General features: G+C 49.7%; 1 protein-coding gene across 5 annotated transcripts in view; it reads right to left on the reverse strand.

The window, feature by feature from the left end:
* tanc1b (tetratricopeptide repeat, ankyrin repeat and coiled-coil containing 1b) overlaps positions 1-25,325 on the reverse strand; it is a 95,727-nt gene that overhangs the window by 47,773 nt on the left and 22,629 nt on the right. For all 5 annotated transcript variants that reach the window (XM_023811685.2, XM_023811518.2, XM_072718544.1 and 2 more), the window contains exons 3-4: positions 12,905-13,114; positions 4,548-4,661 (exon numbers count right to left, since the gene is read on the reverse strand). In XM_023811685.2, the coding sequence (XP_023667453.2) occupies positions 4,548-4,661; positions 12,905-13,114 (324 nt within the window). The remainder of the gene's footprint in view (positions 1-4,547; positions 4,662-12,904; positions 13,115-25,325) is intronic.

A 25,325-nucleotide genomic window follows, 5' to 3' on the forward strand; every position in this document is an offset into this window, starting at 1 on the left:
CAAAGAAAAGAATTACAAGGAAACAGATCACAAATAATCTGATGCTCCTATAACTCTTAACACAACATGCGACTGGAGATCACAGGGGGCAAGGAGTCAACCGTGTCAGCTGGGGCCTCGGGTCCAAGCAGCAGCACTAATTACATCAGCAAAGCTTTTCACGTGGCAGAAACCAATTTTCTCCCGGGTTTATGGGCAGAAAGGCCATTGTCGTTCTAACCCGTAGGATGGTTTGGATCGGAGGACATACTTGAGCTTTACTCGGTGATGTTTAGAGCAGGGGCGATTCTAGGATTTGTTTAAGGTAGGGGGCATAAGAGGGGCCATAATTCATTCATTCATTCGGTGAGTGACAGGGGAGCGGGCAACTCTTATAGCCAATCAGGAAAGGCAGACGACAAAGAGTGGGCAGGGCTTGCTGAGCCATGGATAGGTGAGGGCGGGAGATGGGAATTGGAGGGCGAGGCACCAATGACTGGGCGTGGCTGGGAAACAGATATGGAGAGTAAGGCAGAGCATGGAGCTGGGGAGGTTGATATCTCCCTCAGCCCCACGAACACAGCCCCCCCCCGTCAAGAACTGTTACAGCATGAGTCATTTCCTTAGCAAAACTGCACAGAAACACCAAAGACACATTCAGCGGTTCTAAAAGTCACCACACTGCGCATTAAAAAAAAAGATTTTGAGAACAATCACCAACTGCTAAGAAACTATTTTCCCGGGCTACAGTGCAGATGGGTCGTGCTGAGAGCCTGTGCAATCGTCAAGGCAATGGGGGCTGCTGGGCTACAGCAGGTGGACTGCCACTGGTAGCTCTGGTGGAGTCCATGACATGAGAACTTGCCTTCTGACAAATGTCCTAAATACACTGACAAAAGGTGACAGGATCACCTGTGCCGTCGCTGGCCTGCTTACTGGCCGATTCAGCCCCTCCACATCCAGGAGAGGGATGCCATGACAGCAGAATGACGTCCAAACTCGAGGTTGGCAGCCCCATCGACACGCCATCTCCATGGAAACCGGGGTGCGAGACACCGGCGAGACCACAGGGATGCCGACTGTTCCGAGCCTCAGCAGCGCTTTCATCCCCCGTGGACCCAGTCGGCGCAGGAGAGAGCAGAGAAACGGAGAGACCTGACAGCACAAAGAGGCGGTTGACGGGGCGGCGCGGCGAGAACTGCCAGCGTGGCGCCGCGGGGAAGTACGAGAACGTCACTGTGCCGCAGCGCTGAACACCGGCAGGCGTCGCGCGGGGAAAGCCAAGAGGGGCTTCCCTCAAGGGGAAAGCCAGCAAGAGCCGGGAGCGACAAAGTAAGGTGTCGTGTACATCTCCTGCGGCTGCTGCTATGACGACATAAACAGAGTGCTGCTGCAGCTGTGGTAGGTATCTAAATTAGACCCCCCCCCCCCCCGCAGGACCGAACAGGAAGCTGCAGGCCTCAGTCAGGGCTGAAATGTACGCCATGACGAAGCACCATGAACCGGGTTTGTTAGTGACCGTGCTGCGTTAAATAGCTGAGCCAGTTTCACCAAACAGCCGGTGAGCTCGTCAGGGGCTCCATGCTCACAGGTGTTGAGGTGGGGCTGCTTCTCGGGGCCAAGGGGAGTGGGTTCGAGCACGGTGTGGGGTGGGGTCCCAGTCTCCTCCTGACGTAGCGTCTCCTAAGCCAAAATAGCCATTCCCCCGACAACAGAAACGTCACCTGCTCGGAAACACTACGATTCACAGCACACTCCAGTCTATCGAGGAGGACGGCTTTCCGTGCCAATTACATTAATTACGGTTAAACATCTGGACCTGCCAGCCACTAAAACAGCAGCCTAATTGCCTTCATATTATCATATTACACGAATGCTTAAATGTTCCCTAAATTCCACATAAAAACTCTGACTGCAGTATCATCAATCACCCAGCAGTGCTGATGTGGCAATATTAGCAATAAATAGTCAAGCAGACTCATGAACATATTATTTTTATTTCAAAGATGAAATACCACTCAGTGCATTTAGATTGTGTGTGTGTGTGCGTGCGTGTATGTATATGTATATGTGTATACACACACACACACACACACACACGCACACACACACACACACATATAATATATACATACACACACACACACACACACACACACACACACACACACGCGCACACACACACACACACATATAATATATACATACACACACACACACACACACACACACACACACACAGTAGTCCCAAAGTATCCATTGGCAATGTGTTACAGGAAATGGAAAGGATTAAAAAGAACCCAGAGGAAAACGAATCACCCACAGACTCCAATTATACAAGTAGTGACAAGTAGTCATTCTCTGCGTCATAAGCATCATGACAAACAGCACTGTTATGTACATTATACAGCACTGTAACTCTTTCATGAAAGGTATTCTGAGCAATGAAAAAATATGTATCAAGGGAGGAATCAAAATAAAGCTTTTTAACAAATCAATGAATAAACATACTGTTACACGAGAAATATTATATCATGTATCTGAATATAACCTGTAATGAGAACATTTGTTAAAATTAGCCTATTGTAGGTATTCACCGGCTGTACTGGGCAACACTAGGCTGGCAGATTTCACCTTATTGTAGCCCGTACTTACTTGAAACTTGAGCTGTTTATTTCTGGAATTTTCCCACCCATCTCTTTCTCTGGAGCCCAGTAAACCATAAACAAACAAACCGTGGTTGCTAAAACTGTGTATATGAGGATCCCACTGTGATCCCACTGTAAACACACACACACACACACCCACACCCATCCATCCATCTATCCATCCATCCATCCATCCATCCATCCATCCATCATGACTCGTTGCTTCTGCCTCCTGGAAAAGATTCCAAATTCACACTCTAGAGGGAGGTGGGGCTTCAACAATAAACTGTGTCTGTAAAGTGTTTCCCTTTGCTGCTGGGGTTAAATTAGACATCTTACATCTTACTGGCTAGAGGCCAGCTCAGTGCTCGCTGCTCAGACACGCTCCTGAAAACTTCCTGGTTGCCGGTGACCATATGGCTGCCATTGGCACAGGTGCTCCTCCTGGATCCCATCTGGCTTCCCTTCCGCAGCCGGAGAGATTCCCAAGTCAGCCTGACCTTGGGTTATGTAAGCAAACTCCTCACCCAGCGGCCAGAAGGCGCGCCGTTTCTACGACGACACAGAGCACTGCAAGCTACCCAAGTCTCTTCCTCTGATGACTCTCTTCCATACTACTTTGATATATCGGCTGCTCTTTTTCCTAATTTAATTTTGTTGCGCTGGAGCTTGGGAGAAAATTTGGTGTCATTCATTTGCATGTGTCGAGTCTTAGTACAGCTTTATATTCCATCCGCAGGAACATGGCACAAATTGTTTGTAAGTGTGAACTTACATGCACAATAAAACCTCAGCTTGATTTGGAAAACGCTGACAGGGAAGGACACATTAATACTACATTGTAGCAGTATTAATACTACATGACAGCCTAACAGCCAAATAGGAAGAGAGTAATCTAAGAATCACACACACCGTTCATCTACAAGACCCTGAGATATTGTGAGTTCTCAGGCAGCAAAGACCCCATTTCAAAAGTCCCTTCAAGATGACCGATGACATCACAGGCGCAGTCATTTCTGTTATTCCACAGGGTGTCATATTCATTCTTTGTTTGAGGGAGCAGCGCGGTGTGGGCTACATGGGGAGCTACCGTAACGTTCACGCCCCTGGGATTCCTGAAACAGGACCAGAGATACGAAGCAGGCAGCTGAAGGCCGGAGAGAATTGGCTACTTTACCATCCCAAAGCGCCCATTATCAGAATCATCATGGCCAAAGCGCACATATAAATAGGCAATCTCTACTGAGCTATAGTGGCACCACATTTCTTACGGGGTGGCACCAGACTGGCCTGGAACTGGGGCGGCAGACTGCTAAAGAGCCCCCCCATCACCACACCGCTGGAAGCACCCGATTGGCTATATTCCGCCAACAGAACCGGGCTCATTTTCCCTCAGCTCTGCATGCGTGCGGCCAGTCACAGGGGCGTCACTTTCTTCCCCCCCCCCCCCTCAAAATCCCCCCAAGTACCTCAAACATTCAATTTCTGACCATCGACAGCTTGCCATTACTGCTCTGAGCCAAACCCCCGCTGCTAAACGCTTGCCCACTTTGACCCATTTCTTAACCCCAGGTATCCCGTTTACCTTGGGAATGTACTGTTCACACAGGTGCTGCATTTTACCACCATTGTATTTCCTATGAGTCTGACTTCTCAAAACCTCATGTTCGGGCATTCGAACCATGAGGCGACCAAGCGCTCTACCTTCCAATGGTCCCGCAGAGCCGGAACTCAGGGGCAACAGCCTCCTACCAACTGGCAACAGGAAGAAGCCATCACGGCACCCGCTGATCATACCTCACGCCGCAATGGGAGCCAGTAACGGGGTCTCCCTCCCGGCCGCAGGGGCAGGCAAGAACACTCCATGTACCGTGGTGGACCCCGTCCCACATGCAGGTCCCCAGGAGAATGCAGACTGACCGTGGGGAGAGCGCTCCGCTGTGAGGGGCACCTTCCTCAGCGAGGACACTGCAGTGGCGGCGGTTTCTCCAGGAACGCGCGGGCTCTCCACATACTTGGCCTTTCGGATCGGACCTGCGGGCGTAGCGACAGGAACAGCAGAGGGATGGAGGGAGAGAGAGGGAGGGAGAGAGAGAGACACAGAAAGAGAGGGAGGGAAGAGAATTCTTGGTGGATTAAGGCCTTCCAGATGGGATTTGAGACGCTCACCGGGAGTCTCCTGACACGGCGGAACCAGCCCGGATCTTGGGCGCAAATGTTGGCCGTGGGCCGAGCGTGGGGGGGGGGGGGGGGCTTGCATAGGCAGGAGGAGGAAACCGGCTCCCGTCTCCGGGACTTGACGTTGTGTGTGTGTGTGTGCGTGTGTGTGTGTGTGCGTGTGTGTGTGTGTGAGAGAGAGAGAGAAACAGCTGGCTGGGACGTAACTATAGCATTTGGGGCCTGCCAGCCATCTCCCCTCGCCCCTCCAGGAAGAGGGGGCACCGCACACACACCACCGTGGGTGTAAGGGGGGTTCCTAGCAACGAGAAGCACAGAGGGCCCTTTGATCTGTGCTTCCTAATTCACAGTTCAGGTCACCAGCGGGTCACTAAGGAGCCGTAGTCAAATGTCACCCCATCTGGAACTCAAAGAACCACTTGTCCTCTGCGACACTGTGCCCCCATTGGACTTTAGTCACCACGCCACCCACTGACCACTCAGAGACCGACTGTGGTCACACTTTGATACGGCGGCATTTTAGAATAAGTCGTCTCCCTATTGCTCTTCAACGCATGATTTCTTACGGCTTCCAGAAAAAAGGCGGGGTTCTTCTAGCAGAGTCCAGCCAGACTTTTCCCCCAGACAGTCATCACGATGCAGCAGCGTAGCAATTTAAACCGATGACCTCACCAGGGCCAAGTCATAACAAAAAAAAAATAATTCATTCATTAAAATCAGATGGCAAAACAGATGTGTACTGTCTGACAAAAGCTCTGACACACGCAAATACATTTCTATTCATATCTTTGTAGGAATCTCCATTCCTTTCTATGGGAAAAACCCTATTCTGAACAATGACTACCTTAATCCCTACCCAGCCTTAACCTTAACCATAAGTAACCAAACAAAAAACAAGACAGTTTTTTTTTTTTCCCCCTTGTCGGGGCCGAAAATGTGGACATAACAGGTGTTAATCATATTGTGGGGACATCTGACCCCCACAATGTAACATATACATAACCCACATGCACACACACACAGAAACACAAACACAAAAACGCACGCAAACACACACACAGGCTTGGATGCAAATCAAATTTTGGTTTCTGTGGCAAGACATAATGGCTAAACGGAGCTGGGAGGGAGCAGAAACATGGACTGTGTGGTCGGGAGCAGAAACGTGGACTGTGTGGTCGGGAGCAGAAACGTGGACTGTGTGGTCGGGAGCAGAAACGTGGACTGTGTGGTCGGGAGCTGGGAGGGAGCAGAAACGTGGACTGTGTGGTCGGGAGCTGGGAGGGAGCAGAAACGTGGACTGTGTGGTCGGGAGCTGGGAGGGAGCAGAAACATGGACTGTGTGGTCGGGAGCAGAAACGTGGACTGTGTGGTCGGGAGCAGAAACGTGGACTGTGTGGTCGGGAGCAGAAACGTGGACTGTGTGGTCGGGAGCTGGGAGGGAGCAGAAACGTGGACTGTGTGGTCGGGAGCTGGGAGGGAGCAGAAACGTGGACTGTGTGGTCGGGAGCTGGGAGGGAGCAGAAACGTGGACTGTGTGGTCGGGAGCTGGGAGGGAGCAGAAACGTGGACTGTGTGGTCGGGAGCTGGGAGGGAGCAGAAACGTGGACTGTGTGGTCAGGAGCAGAAACGTGGACTGTGTGGTCGGGAGCTGGGAGGGAGCAGAAACGTGGACTGTGTGGTCGGGAGCTGGGAGGGAGCAGAAACATGTACTGCTGGGGTGCCTGAGGACCGGGCAGAGAAACACCGCGTTAGGCCGCCCTCCGGCTCAGGCAGCACCGGCCCCCTGATGCATGCTGCCATCTACGGACGCTTCCCCTGAAACGCAGGCCACAGCCAGGTCCGTGTCCGAGAAGTGCATGGATGCCCCGTTTCCACGGATACGGAAGTGGGTTCACGTGGCTTCCAGTGAGGGGTTAAGCAGGTCTCGGCAAGACGGGAAGAAAGCCTCAGGGCAAAACCTCGCCACTACGAGGACGCCCGTTTCTGCGGCAGCTGAACGACAAACATGTTAACGCAGACGCAGAATGAGCCACAGGTCTGATTACCGTAGAGCACCTGGATTCTGGGTTAACCCATGTGGGCTCAGGACTAACAGTACTTATGAGTCAGCCGTGTGGGGGCGGGATTCCGGATTACCAGGCCCAGAACTGGGGGGGGGGGGGAGTTATAAGGCTTTGGGTCTTCATGCAGTGGATGGTTACATGGGCAGGACCGAACCATTTAGCAATGGGCCAAGGGGATCAAGGTGTGGGGGGAGATTTAAAAACGCAGCCAGCCGCGGTGTAAGTCCCGAGGACGAGGCCGATGGGGGCAGCCTGCTGAACTTTTGACGACTCCGGACTTGATACCGATGCCTCATTAAACAGGGTCGTTTTCTGAAGCGTTCCCTTCACCTGGGAAGGAGGGGGGGGGGGGGGGGGGGTGTTTCCCCAATCAAACTCAAGCTTGTTAAGACCGTTTGATGGACAGAGCAGGAAGGTGGGTGCCCTGCAATGAGGCCACGCCGGTGAGAGCACCTCACGCTGGCCGGGATCAGCACTACACCCCCACTTAGAGTGCTACCCAGAGCCCATGAGACACATCTATCCTGCGGGGTCTCCTCTTCGTTGGCGGCATGCTCCCCCCCCCCCCACCCCCGGACCCCTAATACACAGCAAATTTGACACTTTAGGAGCAACAAGGGAGAAATTGGTTCGTTTAACAAGCATGAAAGCAGCGGTGCAGGAGGGAGCCTGAGTGGCTGCTGAAGTCCCCCCCCCCCCAAGAGGGGGGTCGTGTACATACAATTCCTGTGCCCACAGCAGAGGGTTTATTGAATGACCACCAGCCTCCCCCCCCCCCCCCCCCCCATGGTTTTGCAAATGAACACCAGGCACCCGGGGGTCAGGCGGTCACAGATGAGCGCCACCTTAATTTGACCGTGACATCACTACACGAGGAAATTGTTACGCTTTGCTAGCAACCCTATGAAGGGGTACTGGACTAAAATCAGCTCCTTTTGGAGAAGGCCAGAGCGGAGGGGGGTTGGAACAAGAGGACATACCAAAGAATTTAAGATCCATGAATTCCAGCCCCCCGAGGCTCACGCATCGCACATCCTGAGAGTGGGAGGGCTGGGCATGGGGGTCAGACTGCCCCCCGCACCCCGCCGATGGCAGAGTTCGGCTGGGACCGGAGAGGTCACATGCTATCGGCATTTGCCGAGGCCGCCGTGAAAGGCCGTCTCTGTGGCGGTTCGGAGGGGCTTGGCGACGGGGCAGGCGGGTACGGGGGGAGCCGGGTTATGGCTCAGCCTGGCGTGACATGATCCCCCCCCCCCCCCCCCAGCAGTCAGGCTTCTTAGACACAACATCAAAAAGGAGCAGCGCACATATAGGCCGGAAAACCCCGCGACTGCTTGCCGAATGTGTGAATGATCGGCCTCTTCCTCAGACAAAGCGCATTGACGGCAGAGCTGCTGGACAAGCAGGGGACGCAGCCAAAGGGGGGGACAAGAGGCCCATCAAAGATGTGGACTTTTCCCCGGACCGGACTCTACGACTTCTGTACGCTTCCAAATGTCCCATCACATAAAACTGTCTCTGTGAGGCCGCCGGGGGGGAGGGGGGGGGGTGTCCCCACAAAGCGCTCCTGTCTCTTCCGGGAGAACAGCTTCACAATTCAGCTCAAGGGGAGAAAGGGAGTGATTCTGAGGGGCCAATCCGCCCCACACTGCGTACAGTAAGGGCCGCAGGCCCTTTAACCCACCGGGGCCCGGGGCCCCCAAACAAGGCGAGGCACCGCAAAGGCCGGAGCACACGGCAGGCCCTCTCTGTTCTTGTTGCCACAATACTTATAGCTTTAAGGTTTTATTACGCTTACATCAGCATTATGCTATTAGGGCTTATGCTATTGCTACTATACATGCTATGCACAGCCCAAGACATCACCCCAATATAAAATGGATGAATGGACAAAGTAATAGTGACATCCACTTACCCGTTTGCTTTTTACACACTCCGATACAGCCCCTTTGTTTTAAAGAACATGTTTATAATTCAGGCTTTTATTAATAACATTTATTCCCTCCAAAATGCGGCCCCTTTGGTCACACGGCACATGGATGATGTGCTTTCGTTAACGCGGTGACATATTAGTCTTCAGAGACTTCAGGCACCTCTCCCAGAGAGGTTGGACCCGGCCTGTTTTTGGATAAACAAAACCGCTCAGTTATATCCCTCGATATGCTGCACGCCGGCGTCTGCCGGCCTAATCACGCCCCAGAGCCTGCGGTATTCCTGCTCTCTCTCGCTAACCGGACGCCCCTCTGTGCACCAGCATGACAGCAGCGCTTCCGGGAAGCATCTGTCACCCGGGCGTAGACGCCATCCAGCAGAAAAGGACTGTCCGGCTGAGTCCAGCAGAGACCACCACAGAGACCACCAGAGACCACCAGAGAGACCACCAGAGACCACCAGCACCAGCAGAGACTGCCAAAGAGCCTACCAGCACCGCCAGAGAGACCGCCAGAGACCACCAGAGGCTACAAAATGAACCATTAACACTGCAGAGATACTGATTAACATGGCGGGCCGCAGCATTCATCTTCCACCTGAAAACTCAGCATCTTAGAAGCCAAAATGGAGCCAAATTAAGCCACCACTGTTGGCGCTGGAAAATCCCGGAAAAAACAAAAGAAAATTGGCACGAACAGTTCATTCATCATCATTACCAAAACTGGAGGTTTCCCTCATCTCCCAGTTAAAACGACGGCGCCAAACACCAGGGATGGGGCCTTCGGGATCAAGCAGCGATAATTTTGCAGACATCAGAGACGAGAGAGAGAGGATATCGAGTAGATATCGGTCACAGTCACCATTAAGAAATGTGGCAGCCCTTCACATTTCCGTATAATGAGTGACTGGAACAAGAAATCATGTCTTCATCAGAAGGTTGCTTCTTTGAAGACTGAAGGACACAGAGACCTTCTGCCACAGTGAAGGTGCTGTATAAGGGTCATTAAACAGCCAGCACATGCAAAAGCAGCACATCACAAAAGCACATGCAAAGTCCAAAGATCAGCCTGTGAGACCCTTCTCCAGGCCATCTCCAAGGCTTAGCCAACCAATTAAAGCGTGGAGAACTAGAATCAAGGCAGAAGGTTAATCACAGAATGATGAAACAGCAGTTAAAAATAAATCTTCATAAGATCAAGGTTTCAACTACTACACCAGACTGGGCTGCAAATATACCCAACCCCGTTCATCTGTAGATCATCCCAAACATAAACCTCAAGCCTACCACAATGTTAATGACATACTGTCGTAGGGAGGACTTGTGCCTTTGAGGCAAAGAGTGTGGCTATTAAGCAGCATTCTAAACTCATCCCAGAGTAACGGGTGGTAGTAAATAACTCCATAATTAACATCTCAGCCCTGGGGTAGAGCATATCTCCTTTACTTGCCCATATCTCCTGCAGATTCCAGGCCGTCTCTCACTCAGCAGCTGGATAAGTAATGAGGGGGACAAATATTTTATATATATATATTTTTTTTAAACCAGGGTTGGGTTCTCACAGTTGCTGCCATCTGAGAGGTGCTCCGCCTCTGCAGAGACCTTCATGTCCATCGTCCGGGTGAAGGCCGGCGGTAACTGGCTCTGGGACCTTGTCCAGGATGGAAGGATCACCGCGGGACAGTCGCTGCTAGTATGCCGCATCTCGGTATGCAAATTAAAACAGTAATTCGACTGTGGCAACCATAAACGTGAAAGGAACTACCGATTTATGTCCCCCCCAAGCACATCATAAACGTCGAGCACGGAGACCAATCTCACGCCACGCAGCTCATGCGGCTCTGCGGCCGCGAAAACGGTTCCATTTGTCAGGGGGGACCCATATATCAAGGCCATCAAGTTCATTTGAACCCCCTCACCCCAACCCCCAGCTTTAGTATTTCTCAGACGCCACGTAAATACATAGCTATCCCTGAAGATGATCCAAGACGTGACCAGCCCAGATCCAAGATACCCCTGTTAGGAAAGGCGGCAAGATCACCCATCTGACTGACCCCATCCCGTGCTCGTCTGACCCAAGGTCGTCAGGGTGGACCTACACCTCGAACCTCGAACCGCTGCTTCCTGACCCACAAATGCCAAACCTGCTGCTATGAAGAACACCAGAGCGGCTTAAACGCAGAGCTACGTTATCGGGGAAAGTCGGAACAAAGCACCAGAATCCGGCCGCAACAGCCCAAAAGGCGTGGAACGGGGGGGGGGGGGGGGTAGGGGAGCATCCATTATGGCACTCCTCACTTTCTTTATAAAATTAAAACCAAACCATTTATCATTGGACGTTAAGCCCTCTGCTTACATAGACCCATAGCGGTTCCATTCCCTTTTGCCCTCGTATTTGCCTGCAGATCAGCCTTCATACAGCTTGTTAAATATTCCTCTTTTTACTTGATACCACTCCCAAGCATTTTTAACACGTCCCCGCGAATGAGGAAGTCCGCAGGTGTCCTTTTCAGAGCGACACTGCCCACGCCGCAAACAGGACTCACTTCTATCTCGGGGCCCTATTTATCCCGAGGCTTACTGCCCACCTCCAAGCTTTTTGATTCGGCACGCTTTGATGATGTCACCTTCCACAGCCGCTCAAAAAAGTAAATAAAAAGAAAAAAAAAAACCCAAGAGGCTGAGGATGCCAGATGTGTTCCCAGGATCCGGCCGTGACGCTGCTGTTATGTTTCATCTGGACACCTGCACTTTTAATAGTTCAGTTTAACACTGTACATTAATAAAATAATGAGACAAAATTAAATGCTTCAGTTTGACTGGAAAAGGATGGGATAAGTGCCCAGAAATAGAGGAAAATGGTTACATAAAATGAAAAACGTGTACAAATTCATAACACTTGCATACACCGACAAAGTAACAGCCACGAGCCAGAGCCAGACGGGCAGAAACGGTTCTCTTGCTTCATTAATACAACACAAAACAATGTGGGGGGGGGCACAGGGGGGGGGGGCATGTGCTAAAGAGAAGTGCACGCTAATGAGCAAACTGCCTATGACGGCTCTATTTAAGGCTGCATCTTAACAGTGAGGAAAACGAAAATTGCCTGGACGTTTTGGAGCACAAACAGAACCATCCGATATCACTGCCGATCCGCAGTTGGGAGCATTTGGTTTCTCTTAAGGATTCCTCTCCCCTTGGGCCTGTCTTTGGGAAAACAGACGCTGCAGACAATAAAATTGATACCGGCCCAAACTCTCTCGCTTGGCTTTGAAGATCACACAGCTGCTGTCAACTATGTTCTCAACAGTCTGGGGGAAAAAAAAAGCAAAGGGTGGGGGGGGGGGGCATGAAACCAGATGCTATTTATACATGCCCTTAAAGAACAGATAGTGTTAGACTATGTGTAAACAAGGTAGGTCGGGAGTTTGGTCAGGATGTCACCGGGGGGGTGGGGGGTGGGAGAGACACTGACGGAACCACCTCCGATTACAGAGCTGGAAACTCGCCCCAGGGCAAGATACTGATGGCACCACGCTGTGCCTGCCCCCACTAGAGCCGATGGGGTGTGTGTGTGTGTGTGTGTGTGTGTGTGTGTGTGTGTGTGGTGCTGTTCTCGTCATGTCCTCAGCTTCACAACACGCATACAAAGCCGACATCTCAAAACTGCTGCCGTGAAGAGGTCTGTCATAAGCTTCTGTGTGTCATGTCTGAAGCAGAGAGCATTTGGGGAGAGCTGCATATCATCTTTTGCCCGCTCCCTCACACACACACACATGCACACGCACGCACGCACACTCTTGTATCAAGACAGGAAGCATTAAGCTCTCCACTCTTAGCTTCTAAAGCAGCCTCAGAAATGAAGCCAGCGTTGGTGGAGGCTAATCTGTGACACATGACTGCAGCTACAGACATTCCTTGTATGTAGCAGATGCTTTTATGCAAAGCGACGTACGTTTGGGAGAGCGGGGTCAGCCAGCCCCGGGACCACGATGAAATGACTCTGCCAAAGAGGAGATGTGAACTGGGACCTTCTGATCACAGGCACAGCACCCTAACCCGCTCAGCCACACAACACCGCCGCTGTCAATCGAGTCATACGGTACCTGGAGACCGTTTGCTGGAGCGGGCCGGTAGCATGTACGCCTGGCGGGGGAGCAGAGGAGACGAAGGCAGGGACATGGAGACCCCTTTGGACAAGCTCAACCGGAACACATCCTCCGGGGTGTAGGGGAGGACCCCCCCCGGCTCCTGGGGACAGCCGGCCCGCCCGCCTGGACCCATGGAGGCGGCGCTTGGGGTGTAGAACTCACCAGCTGTGGACAGAAGGAGGGATGTAAAAAGGAGGGATGTAAAAGGGAGGGATGTAAAAGGGAGGGATGTATGACCGCTAGTCCCAAAGCCTTAGAGAGTTTCACGAGGAACAAAAACCGTTTTCCTGCCGAACTCCCGGTTCAGATGACATTTTCCAGTGCCTGACCGCTGGCTCATCGCGGACACACCAGGGCGGGGAAACAAAACCAGCTTTGGAGGAGGTTTTTGCGTCGCAAGACGGGCGGTGAGCCAAGCAGACACGCAGGAACAGGTGTAAAGGGCCAAAAATAACACCGTTCTAAGCCACAGGAGGAGATTAATGCCAGAGGTGGGGGGGGGGGGGGTTTAATGTAATCCATGGCCCACAACAGGGCTGGTATCTCATTGCGCTGCCTAAAAACACTGCTGTCACCGACAGCCATGTTGAGGTTGCTCAGTAACGAGGGCTGAATCCCACAGTCACTCTCAGACGATAATCTCCGTTTTCTGTGAAGCCCTGCAATTTACAATCAAGTCTCACGCCTTCATATTCCCGCCATAACCAGCTACACGACCGTCTGCGGATCATTTCCACCCAGACATGTGAGGGGAAAGGTCAGAACGGTCATAAAAACCGAAATAGCACGGATGCGAGATGGCGACAGCAACGTGTATCTGGAGCACATGCGGAACTGGGAAATTAGAACTGGATACCAGTTCAATGAATAAATAGCACCTAACCGATGAATATGACAAGAATATGGAAATAGTCCATGTGTGAGGTATTAGATGTGGGCAGTGGGGGGGGGGGGTGATGTGTTTAGTTACATCCCTGCTAGGCTTCATAGTCACCCAAACAGACGTCATAAACACACATTGCATGAAAACCACCATTTCCTCCCTTTCATCCCATTACACTTTAAATTTGGGGGGTCGGGCCTTGGGGAAATCAAAACGGTAACAGCATCATCAGGCAGCGCTATATACTGGTGATAAACATGCTAATCCTGAACAGGGAAAGGAGCTGGCAGAGAGATAGCTTTGGATACACAGGGAGGGATGTGTGTGTGTGTATAGCAGGTTATTTGACACACAAATTCAGAGAATGGTCTGCAAGTATCCGCCTTGATTTAACACATGCCACATTTCCACCAACCAGCTTAATGGGGAGTTTGTTGCAGCTAATAAATCACAGAGCCCTGAACACTGGATGCTTTTCAATCCCATCACCTTCCCATAGCGATCATGTCTCCTCTACCTACAGGACCCGCCCGTTACTCCCCCGTCTGCCTGCTAGAGTTATCATCCGTGTGATGACACCTTTGCTACTGCAATGGAATACATCATTACTTTTACTTTTCATTTCCGTCAACCAGACCTTGGGGGGAGGAATTGCAAATGATGGAATCATGCCTCTGTTTGTATTCAGTCAACAAAGGAGTGTCAATTCAACTATTCACGCATCTGTATGTATGTTTTATTTGAAAGGAACGACTCGGATAACCAATTCAAATAAACTGCTACCACACAGCCTGCAACACTTAAGCAATTCATGATAAACAATTATTTAAAAAAAAAATCATGGCAACAAGCAACTAGAGTTATCTAAATCACTGGAGCAATCTGACAGACAATCCAGGAGAATGGGTCCAGTTTCACAGCCTTGAGTAGATTAACAATATACTAGCAATTCTCTTTTCTGCCATTAGGGGGCAGGTGCACAGCTCACTCTTCCCCTGAGCCACTGTATTTGGCTTCTTCTACAAGATTCTGGAAATTTTAATTACAGTGCGCCAGAGACGACCTTCCAGGAAAGGGCTTTCACCAGCTCCCGCAGATTCACTTTATTAAGCAGCCGTGGAGATTCTGTATAAACAAACCACGTGTTAAAGCGATAGCTGACATCACTTTCCTAAAAATGACATGCATGTAAATGACACTCATCTTCCGCAAATCCACCCTTGTGAAAATGAATCGAAAATGAACTCGCAAAACCCACACAAATCCCCAGGAAAAGAATTTTCATCACTGCATTTCATCTAATCTAATGAAACACAAGGGAGGCACATAATCCTCCTGGAGCCAGCAGGAGACAGCCACATCAAAACTGGTCTAGGTCAGTGTTCCCCAACCTGGTCCTCAGGGACCCACAGAAGGTCCATGTTTTTGCTCCCTCCCAGCTCCCTGCAAGACAGTCCGCATTTCTGCACATTTTGCTGGTAGGGAGCAGGGAGGAGGCAAAAACTTGGACTGTCTGTAGGTCCCCGTGGACCAGATTGGGAAAAGTCAAGGTTCAGTCTTTAAAAACTCTCAGTTCCGCTGCTTATCTGGAGTCGGCACTTATCCTCTTATCTCCGCGGCACTGGCTTGACAAGCGACAGTCAGATTCACAAATTCTCTGTAAAATTCTTAGATTGCTGCGTCCTCCCCACAAAGTGCCCCAGACTGGCTAAGCACCGCTCCGTTAGAGAACCCTCCATTTTATGTGGCTGGCTTTTCTGAAATCCGTCACCCAGACCGAGGAAGGCCCAGAGAGGTCTGACCGCAGATGGTGAGGGTGCTGACGGCACATCTTTGTCATTTCGGATCTCCCTGTTGTCATCGAAAGCTTGAGAGGCGACCCATGCAGACGGAACACAGCCCAGGTCAGTATTTTTATTGACTTTTATTGACCCGACACCAGTCTGGGCGGCAAGCTCCCAAAACAACAGCTTCAAGGTGAATTAAAAAGAGCCTCGTATATCTACTAAGAACGGGCAGGAAACAGATATCGGCTTCCATAGAGGTTCACTTCCCCATGGAGAAATCCTTACAGATAAGGGTGGAGGGGTTGTGAAGTGGTTTGGAATCCCAAGCATGCAAGTGCAACTCCTCAGAGGCTCCTAAGGTCCGGCGAGCTGCTCGCATTTCACAACGCGGAATTTCATGCGGCGGTGTGCGTGAGCATCTTGCGTTACTACAGCATGACATATTTAGCACAGCCTTGGAAAACAAGCTAAGTATACACGAGGCGGCAGCAGCCATCGCCGCAAGAAAATCTGGGGGGAGAAATAATGTTTAGCATCCACTGCTCATGGCTAGATGGCGGGTGTGTCCCAAACGCAGATGCCCCAGCACTGTTTTCTCTTAACCCGGGATGGCAGACAGCAAAAATAGCAGAGAAATGTCATGCCGATTGGAGGTGCCACCCATCAATAACGCAGAGCTGCTCGCAAGAACGATGCAGCCTACCAACCTGAGAGCCGACCTACGAACAGGCCAAGCTGGCATGTAATTGGACACATTAATTCGCATTACAGCATCCAAGTATAAAAAAAAAAAAAAAAAAAAAAAAAAAGGCCCTTTAGTGCAGCGTCCCCAATCTGAACCCATACGCTGATTATCTTCGGAGCTGGTCCTCGCCAGCTGGGGGGGACTGGGCTAAAGTGTTAGCTGCTGGTACTAATGAAAGTATTATTTTCCCCTCGGTGGGAGAAACAAGGGCATCCTGTATTTAACAAGCCCCTTGACGGGGGAGGAATGCTGGGAAACAGGAAGTGAGGACACCTCGGGTGGCTACTGAGAAGCTCCTCCTCAAGCAAGCGGCCGCCCAAGGTCGCGTTTTAATAAGGGAGCAAAAATGTGGACTGGGTGGTCGGGTGCTGGGAGGGAGCAAAAACGTAGACTGTGTGGGGGTCCCTAAGGACCGGATTGGGAACCTGCAGTGCAGTTGAGCTGGCATCAAGCTTCTTGCCATGGGAACATACCATTTCTCAAGGCCTCGGGAAAACTATTCCCATCATTAACCCAGCTGTATCACTCAGAAAGGGACTAAAGCCAGCAAACCAGCACACACTCGCCATTTCCTGCTCCCGGCTGGGCGTGCACAACCATGGTGGTTTATATTTGGATACCTACTAAATATGAGTGTATAACTAGCAGCACTTATCTAAGCTCACGAGGCGCTGCCAGGGCACCAGCGAATAAGGAAGGCATCACACTGTTCTTTCTCTCCATTCACAGGGGAATGAGATGACATTAAACCCATAATGCACTGCGCAATCCATTCCAAATCGCTGACACACTCTCCCCAGAGAAACCAGATGACTTGTTAAAATTAAATTTTGGTATGTTTTAACAGAACCTTATACAAAAACATGCCACTAAAAAGTAACCTCCCCCCCCGCCAGCCCCTGATACATTTGCTTCAACAATGAAAAACAAAACACTTCACTGATCATAACTGATTGCCAATGAGAAACGGGCCTTCTAACCAACAGCCAATCATTGCTAAGGGTATAACCCGGACAAAATAAACACCCAAGCAGAAGAAAATGGAGTTTCAAGTCAAACAAATCACCATGCGAGATCCATTATGCATGAGACGCAACCATTTAATGCCAAATCGATTGCCGATCTGGCCACAGTGACACGTTAACAGCCAATCAGCAACACTGAGAACTGACAGAGTCTGCAGAATTTGCAGGCTGCGGTACGGGTCAAACTGTAACACTATAGAGCATCATACTGCTCAGTGAAACCACCCCATTCAATAACGGCTAATTAAACATCAAAGAGTCTTTAAAAGTCTAAGCTCAAGATTTTCTGAATAAGCTGTAGAGTGGAAGTTCTTCTATGCAGGAGTATTTCCAAACGTACCAGCTAGGGCTGGGCAACTGATCGAATTTTAATTTCAATTACAATTCTGGCTTATAATTAGTATCAAAACAAAATGACAGATACAACTATTATTGTGCTGTGTTTCATTTCACAATGATGCTCCCGTTTTATCTCGCTCATCCAGTCCCTCCCTTTCCAGCCCCTTTCTGTTTCTCGGTTGACTTGTATGTAGAGTTCAAGGAAATCCACTGTTAGTTTTTTTTCCAATAAATGCATGATATTTCCAAAGTCAATGAGTAATTGTGTTAAATAATGGTTTTCAATATTGACCAAAAAACTCGTGCTTATGATTGAGCAGCCTTAAATACAACACAGACAAAATTCTTTATTGGCTTAAGTTACTTATGTTGATGCAAAATTATGATTCTATGTCTGAGAGAGTAAGCCAGCCTTTTCAAAACCTTCCCTGAAGTCACCCCAGTGTTTGCAGTTACCATCCAATACACCCACATATTTGTTGAACTTGACTACAAGCTCACTTTGTTTGGTTAATCAATACCTCATGAAGTCAGGTATACCTAAACATGGAAAGGCAAGAGAGCCCCAAGCAGAACCCAAGCCGTGTCCCAGCCATCCAACAATATCATATCAGCAGTAACTGAATAATGACAAAGTGGTCATTATTTTATTGTAATACAGTTTATTTTCTAATGTTAAATGGTGTTTTCTGGGCAAACATAGCCTTACTGCCCAGAGAAATAGCTTTAAACATTTTCTTTGGCGGCCTAAGACTTTAGCACAGTACTGTAGATCTTGATTTCCACCAACGCCAAAAAGCGTCCTTCCACAAATGACTTTTCTCTCAAACTGATTGAGGGTTTCTGTGCTTGAAGGTCTCATCGTTAGTGGGGTTGGAGTTACTGTTTGCTGTAACTATGGGACCACACAGCTTAATAGCCAGGTGGCATTGTGGTGCAGCTCACTGGCGCAGTAGAAGACTCAATATACAACTTAATGGCAAGGCTTGGTTGGGGGGGGCGGGGGGGTGAGTGTGCAAAAAAACAGCGCAAGAACTACCAGCAAGAAGCCAGCAGGAAGGATGTTCTTCCCAGTAAAAGGTACAGCAGTTTTTCCCACCATCTGACAGACCTTTGCACTTAAAGGACCAGCTAAACAACCAGCACTGTGTGAATTTGTGGGAGTTTGATTCTGAAATCTTCAGGTCTGGACAACAGATGCCCTCTCATTTCCGGGCTGACGCGTCTGCACCCACCAACCGTAAAGGGCTCTAAGTACAGAACATCCAGGCGTGGTCCTCTGTGAAACCACTTTGAAAGGGTGGGGAGATGATCCTCTACACCAGTGCTTCTCAATCTGGTCCACAGGGTCCCACGGTCGATCCATGTTTTTGCTCCCTCCAAGCTCCCAGCCAGACAGTCCACATCTTTGCTCCAGTGCAGCTCCCGGTAGGGAGTAAAAACATGGACTGTCTGCGTGTTCCTGAGGACCGGATTGGGAAACACAGCTCTAAACAATAATGTGGCGCGCAGAAGGCATCAAAGAGAGGTTACGGTGACACCACAGCCCAACCTCGACAGCAGCGAGAAGCCTCATAGCAAACTCACCGCAGATATTTTGGTCACTTCCTGCCATTCTTAGCAGAGACCAAGCCTACAATTTCAATCCCTGCTGAGGCCAGAAAAAAAAAAAAAGCTCTTTCAAATTACATTGCATCACAATGAAGAGAGCACAAAATTTTCATCTTCAAATTCTTGAAGAGGACGGGCCTTTCTCTTACCCAGCAAGACAATACTTTCAATCACTGAATATTCAAGTGGAGATCAATTATTCACAAGACATTCAGACGTATTAAAGCTCAGGAGGTCGGACCCCACAGGAAGTGGCAATTCATGGAAAAGGCAAGAAAGACTCTTGCATTTTCATGAAGAATTTTTGAGAGATTAACTACCATATCTCAGTCTCCCTTTGGAGCTGAAGGGGAACCACTCACTCTGATGTTCTTATTAGGCACGTGACGCATAGATGTAGCAGATCCTGACTCATACTTAGAATTATTCTGCGCAACAAGTCACTTAAATCAGATCTCTCAAGCGATACCAAGGGATGCTAAAAATGGTTGCCGGGAATACAGAGAAACATGTGGGCAATGAAAACACACAGATTAATCACCGTTCTCACAATTCATATTAAATCCACTTAAAAACTGAATATTAAAAGTGTACGTGATGTACTGTAGCATGGCGAAAGAATTAAGGGGAAGTACAAAGCTGTTATGATGAAACTGCATCACTGAAGATATATATACACATACATACATACACACACAGATACACACACACACACACACACACACAGGAATAACATGCATAGATCATATTTGGATGTAAAACCTATATCCACTGGGGAAAGCAGGAGCAAATCTGTCACCCCACATATATCGACAGAAACCCTTTCCCTGTACTAAAGCACCATCACAGCCATATTAAATTTGACCCTATAAAACACAACATACACACAGGCATGATAAATACTCACACGTGTGTGACATGTGACATTAGCAGCAGACTGAAAGCCCCCCCTTCAGCGGCAGTATATCGTGAACAAAGGGGGCGCGCCGTTGCCAGGACAACCAGGCGGGCGGCTGAAAGACAGTTACGCATTCAAACCATGTTCCCGCGCACGCCAGCCAGCGAGGCCTCTATCCGCGGGAAGATCCGCCCGGGTCGCATGCCGGAAACCCCTTCTGGGTGTATGCTGTGGCATGTCCAGTTTTATTAACCCAGTAATTCGACCGACTTGGACTACCATTCTCGATGTGGTGCAAGTGATGGAGGACTGAACCTAGATGGCGCCGTACCAAGGTGACATGCCAAGAGTTGCTCTCTGTCTTGCCTTTCATTCAACTCTGTTATCTCCTTTATTGCACTGCTGTTTTGTCATTTATCTACACTGTTGTTGATCCTGTTGTGCCACCCAGGCACCTGTCCCCTCCCCTGGGACTGTGCAGAATAATTTCACTGTATTCCTGGGAACATGCAAAATTAAGATTCCAAACTAGAAAAATCCACGAATCATGACCCGTTGACACAATTTGGCCTTCAGCCGTTCACTGTTAAATATGAACAAGCTGGGCCTTTGGATGAAAGACTCCAGCAGCTGTAATTAATGCACCCTTTCTGTCAAAGCACAAAGCCCGTCGACCATCGGACATTGTTCCAGTGGGAATCTCCGCTGCCGCATCACATCCCCCGCCCCCCACCCCCCGTGCTTCTGAGGCCTGGCCTGACAGACCCACAAAAGCCCTGGGGGTTAAAGCCAAGGCCAGTGGCTGAGACTATCCAACAGGCGGCTGATCTCTCTCCCGCCTCGTCGCCTCCAAGCCAATCACAAACTCCTGGGAAGAGTTCATTCCAGGCCTCTGCCAATCGTTTTCCCATTTTGCCTGCCGGGCGTTGTTATGGCGACCGTCTTATTCGCCACGTGTCGCCATTCCACCCCTGGGTGGCCGAACCAAGCACACGATTCCCAGTGAGCACAGGTAGCAGTCAGTCACAAAAGTAAATCTTCCGCAGAATGACACACTTATCATAGGTGCTTTTCAGAGAATTTATTATTTTTTTTTTTTAACTTATAACCACAGAAAGTGTCAGGAGGCACTATATGACTGAACAAAATCCATGAACAAAAGCACACAATACATGAGGGGAACTGAAAATCTTCAGGTCTGTGCCACTGACTTTTTTGCAAATATACAGACAAAAACATCTTAAAACATTTTCAGTACCTGTGCTGCCATTTAAAATTAATTGAAACCGCTATTAAGCTATAAACCACACAGCTCCTTTGGACGAAACAGCCTAGATTTTTTCTAGTTTATTTATAGATCCAGCCTATTTCCTGTAATGGCTCCCACAGACACTAACCAAGCCCAAATACTGCACTGGAGCCGAACCACGAGTCCCAACAGACACCAGACATGGCAGCCGACGATCGGAGGAACCTGGACCGGAATGGAACAGAGCGAGAAACAACAGTGACATTTTATATGTGGTCGATTGAAGCTGGCGTGCTCCGAAATATCTGGGTCACACCAGGCACATGCCATATGCTTGCTTGCTGTTAGGGCACCAGGCGCCAGTCAGACTTTTTCAGGACTGCTGACGCCACAGTGCCAACAGTAGGGGGGGGGGGCGAGCTGGGGCGGAGCGAGACCCCAGGTTTCTCTAACAGAGTCAGCAGGCATGGGGATGAATATTAAAATCAATGCTTTATCCCTGAACAAGAATATGTACGTTAACGACAAGCCCATACTAAGACCATGGTATGCTGCTCATCGCTGGCAAAACCATTACAAGTTTGCAAAATAAAGCAGAATGCACCAGTTCTAACTGGCATGGGGATTCGCCCAAGACGCCAGACTCCCACGCTGATGTTGCCCCCCCCCCCCACCGGCTCCGGTTTTTTGAGCCAGGTTTGGAATCTCACCTGATAGCACCAATCGCAGTGAGAGACTCCATTAATATTCATGCTGCGTCGGCCGGAACGTCAATATGGATCGTCAGGCCCTGGGGGGGCTCTCAGCCGCCTCGGCCTGGGAGACACCCCCCGCCGACACTCACACACAGCCACCAAAGTCAATCACCTCCCGGTCTGTCATAATGGCAGAATTATGTCCCCCTATAACTTCCTCTTATTGACATTACTGGGCAATGCCATGGAGAAGGTCACCATAATTAGGACCATCAAGAAATGGCCACATTGAGATCACTAGATGTAACTAATCAGCAATAAACCGAATGCATCTTCATCCCCTGGAGGAACAGATGAAAAGTTCACCTTCGAATCAGTATTTCAACAAGAACATCCAGGTCAGTGTCTGCTCTCTTCAGCCTTTGTCTGACCACTAGCATGGCCAAGAGTCAGAGGGTGGGAAGGGCATCAGTGGATAATGGCCGATCACCATTAGCACAGAAGATTAAGCAGGGCTTCCTCGGGGGCCTGGGTGTGGGTCATGAGGACAATACTTTTCAGGGAACAACTGGGTGCTCGGTGCGACTGAGCGGACATGAATGGAGATAAAACGGATGCTACAAAGCCTGCTCCGACCCCCCCAGGACTAATCTCACGAGCAAACAAGCAGCACCCGCTAACTTGACTTTTCACACCCTGGTGACACCAATACCCACGTAAAACACCAGCGGCCATCGCACGCCTACAGCTACCCACAATGCACTGTATTGACAGCCGCGAAAGCGTCTGTCGCCGTGGTTTCGGTGCATGGCCGTTAGCGGGAACGTACCAGCTAGTGATACATCCGCAGGCCTGGTTTCTTTTAGTGGGAGGGCGGCAGCACTAGGCCTTCGTCCATCTGAGACGGGAGGCGGAGTCTGGGGGTCATCAGTTCAGTCAGTGCTTCCGTGCCACCAGCACAAGGGGTCAGGGCCTTTCAGTGGGGGAGGGGCACCCAGGACCAGGGCTGGCTTTGAAGCCACAGCCAAGTGCTTTAGCAGCATCGCTAGCCAATTTGAGGGAGGATCACACATAAACCTGTTACTTGTGTGTGTGTGTGTGTGTGTGTGTGTGTGTGTGTGTGTGTGTGTGTGTGTGTGTGTGTGTGTGTGTGTGTGTGTGTGTGTGTGTGTGTGTGTGTGTGTGTGTGTGTGTGTAACAGGAAGATGAACTACACCAGGGAAAAAACTAAAAGTGCTTCTCACATCTGTAAATAGAGACAGGTTTCCCTGAATCACCAACCAGCAACGTGCTTTAACTAGCATGCACTGTGGCATGCGACAGAAAATTAACAGGTCATGAGGTGACCAACTATAACTCAAGTGTTTATTTTAATGCGACAATTACTTCACCCAAAGATGCCAACAGTATTCATCAGCTATTAATGGAGGGCAAGTCACATTCCTGGCAAGCCTTTTAAGACCTTATTAATTTCATGTTAGCGACGTTAAAACATACATTAAAGCCATCAACAGCAACCCAGGGATGTCACTCAGTATTCAGAAACACCTCTGATCCCCCTGACGTAGTCATTTTAATAGGGTAGAGCATAAACTTTCCAGACTAAACACTTCCCAGGTGAAAAACACTCCACCCGTTGGCCAAGGAGAGCAGGGTAGAGATTCTGCAGCCCGAAGGAATAGAAACCACTTTCAGGTTTCCTGGATAATGTTAGCCTGACCCCTAGATAGACCTCAGCCCACCCAGCAGCTGGGGCACAGAGAAAACACCACGACCACGTGCCAGCTGGAAAAGCTAGTCCGAGCTAGGGAAAGTGGGTGGGGCAAGGCGTCATCCTATGAGGCGAGTAGGAAGAGGAGGGGCAGGGGGGGAAAATCCCCTTAAGGCAACATGGAATTAAACAAATGCTGAAGGTATCGTCTTCCTTAGCCTCTGGACTGGCTGGTGACACCATAGTATTACAATAGCTACCCCGGGCAAATTCCTCTAGGTCTCTCACGTACGCTTCATCTCCTGTTCTAGAGCATCTGAGCGATGCCAGGGAAACGAGTGCTTGTCGTATAAACTTCCACGGGTGACCCGATACTGCATCTCCTTTCTTACTGGTCCGATAGCTTTGGGCGGCATTTAATGCGAAATTTCTGTGCAGGCGCTGTGTAGGATGCCTAACCGAGCTAAAAGAGATTAGCGATATTGCATTAGCTGAAGGATATGGGCAAACATTCACGGGCATCGGGCTTGATCATGTGATGCAAGAGTGGAAATTAAGCCATTCGTTTCTTACATGAGTTTTAAAAATGCAGGATGGCTAGATGGACAGAAGAGCATTACCCTCTATAGTATATATTATCGGCATTTATTCTGCATTTTGGGTCAAAGCTGGGACTCCATGAGCAAAAAGTTCAGAAACAAAATACTTACAGAAAAACATGCAGGCAATTTCATTCCTAAATATAAACTCAGCGTTTTACCCATGCTCCCAATGACCAGAGTTTAACCAAGGACCATACAGCAATCCCCATACAGCTAAGTGATAGGGGTGGGGGAGGGGACCACCATGTCTAATTGCTCATGAGAAAGCGACTCCAGTGATGACCGACGGCCCACTGACGTCACTGACGCGAGGATGAGCGGCACCGACGCGAGGATGAGCAGTGCGTGGCCCACACCCGCAGCACCAAGCTGCCGAGAGACGGCACATCCTCGGGGTCTTAAGCGTTCCACAACCACCTCGTACCACAGGCGGAAGCAGAACAGGCTGCCCACACAGTAAACGATACTCAACAGTCGCAAACACTGTCTTCCTCCAGGTGCTGGGGGGCCTTTCTGTCGAGTGATTAAAGCCAGCGGTTCCTGAGAAAGAGGAGTATTGGTTCTTCGGGGGAAAGAGGGAATTAAAAAAAAAGTGCACACGCACACACACGCATAATGCTATTATTTTTAGTTTGTCTAAACCAGTTACAGAATGTAACGGGACCCTGACCCAGAACCTAAACTTTTTCTCCATGATTTAGAGTACAACCCTGATATTAATACAAAAAAAGGTCAGATGCTGATATCGTGAGTGTTCTCCACCATCCCAGCATATCATAAGATCCAAACTCAACTTTGTTAATTCGTCCCACTCTCTGGCGCAATTGCTAG

This window comes from Paramormyrops kingsleyae, chromosome 1 (assembly GCF_048594095.1).
Source record: "Paramormyrops kingsleyae isolate MSU_618 chromosome 1, PKINGS_0.4, whole genome shotgun sequence".
NCBI classification, from domain to species: domain Eukaryota; kingdom Metazoa; phylum Chordata; class Actinopteri; order Osteoglossiformes; family Mormyridae; genus Paramormyrops; species Paramormyrops kingsleyae.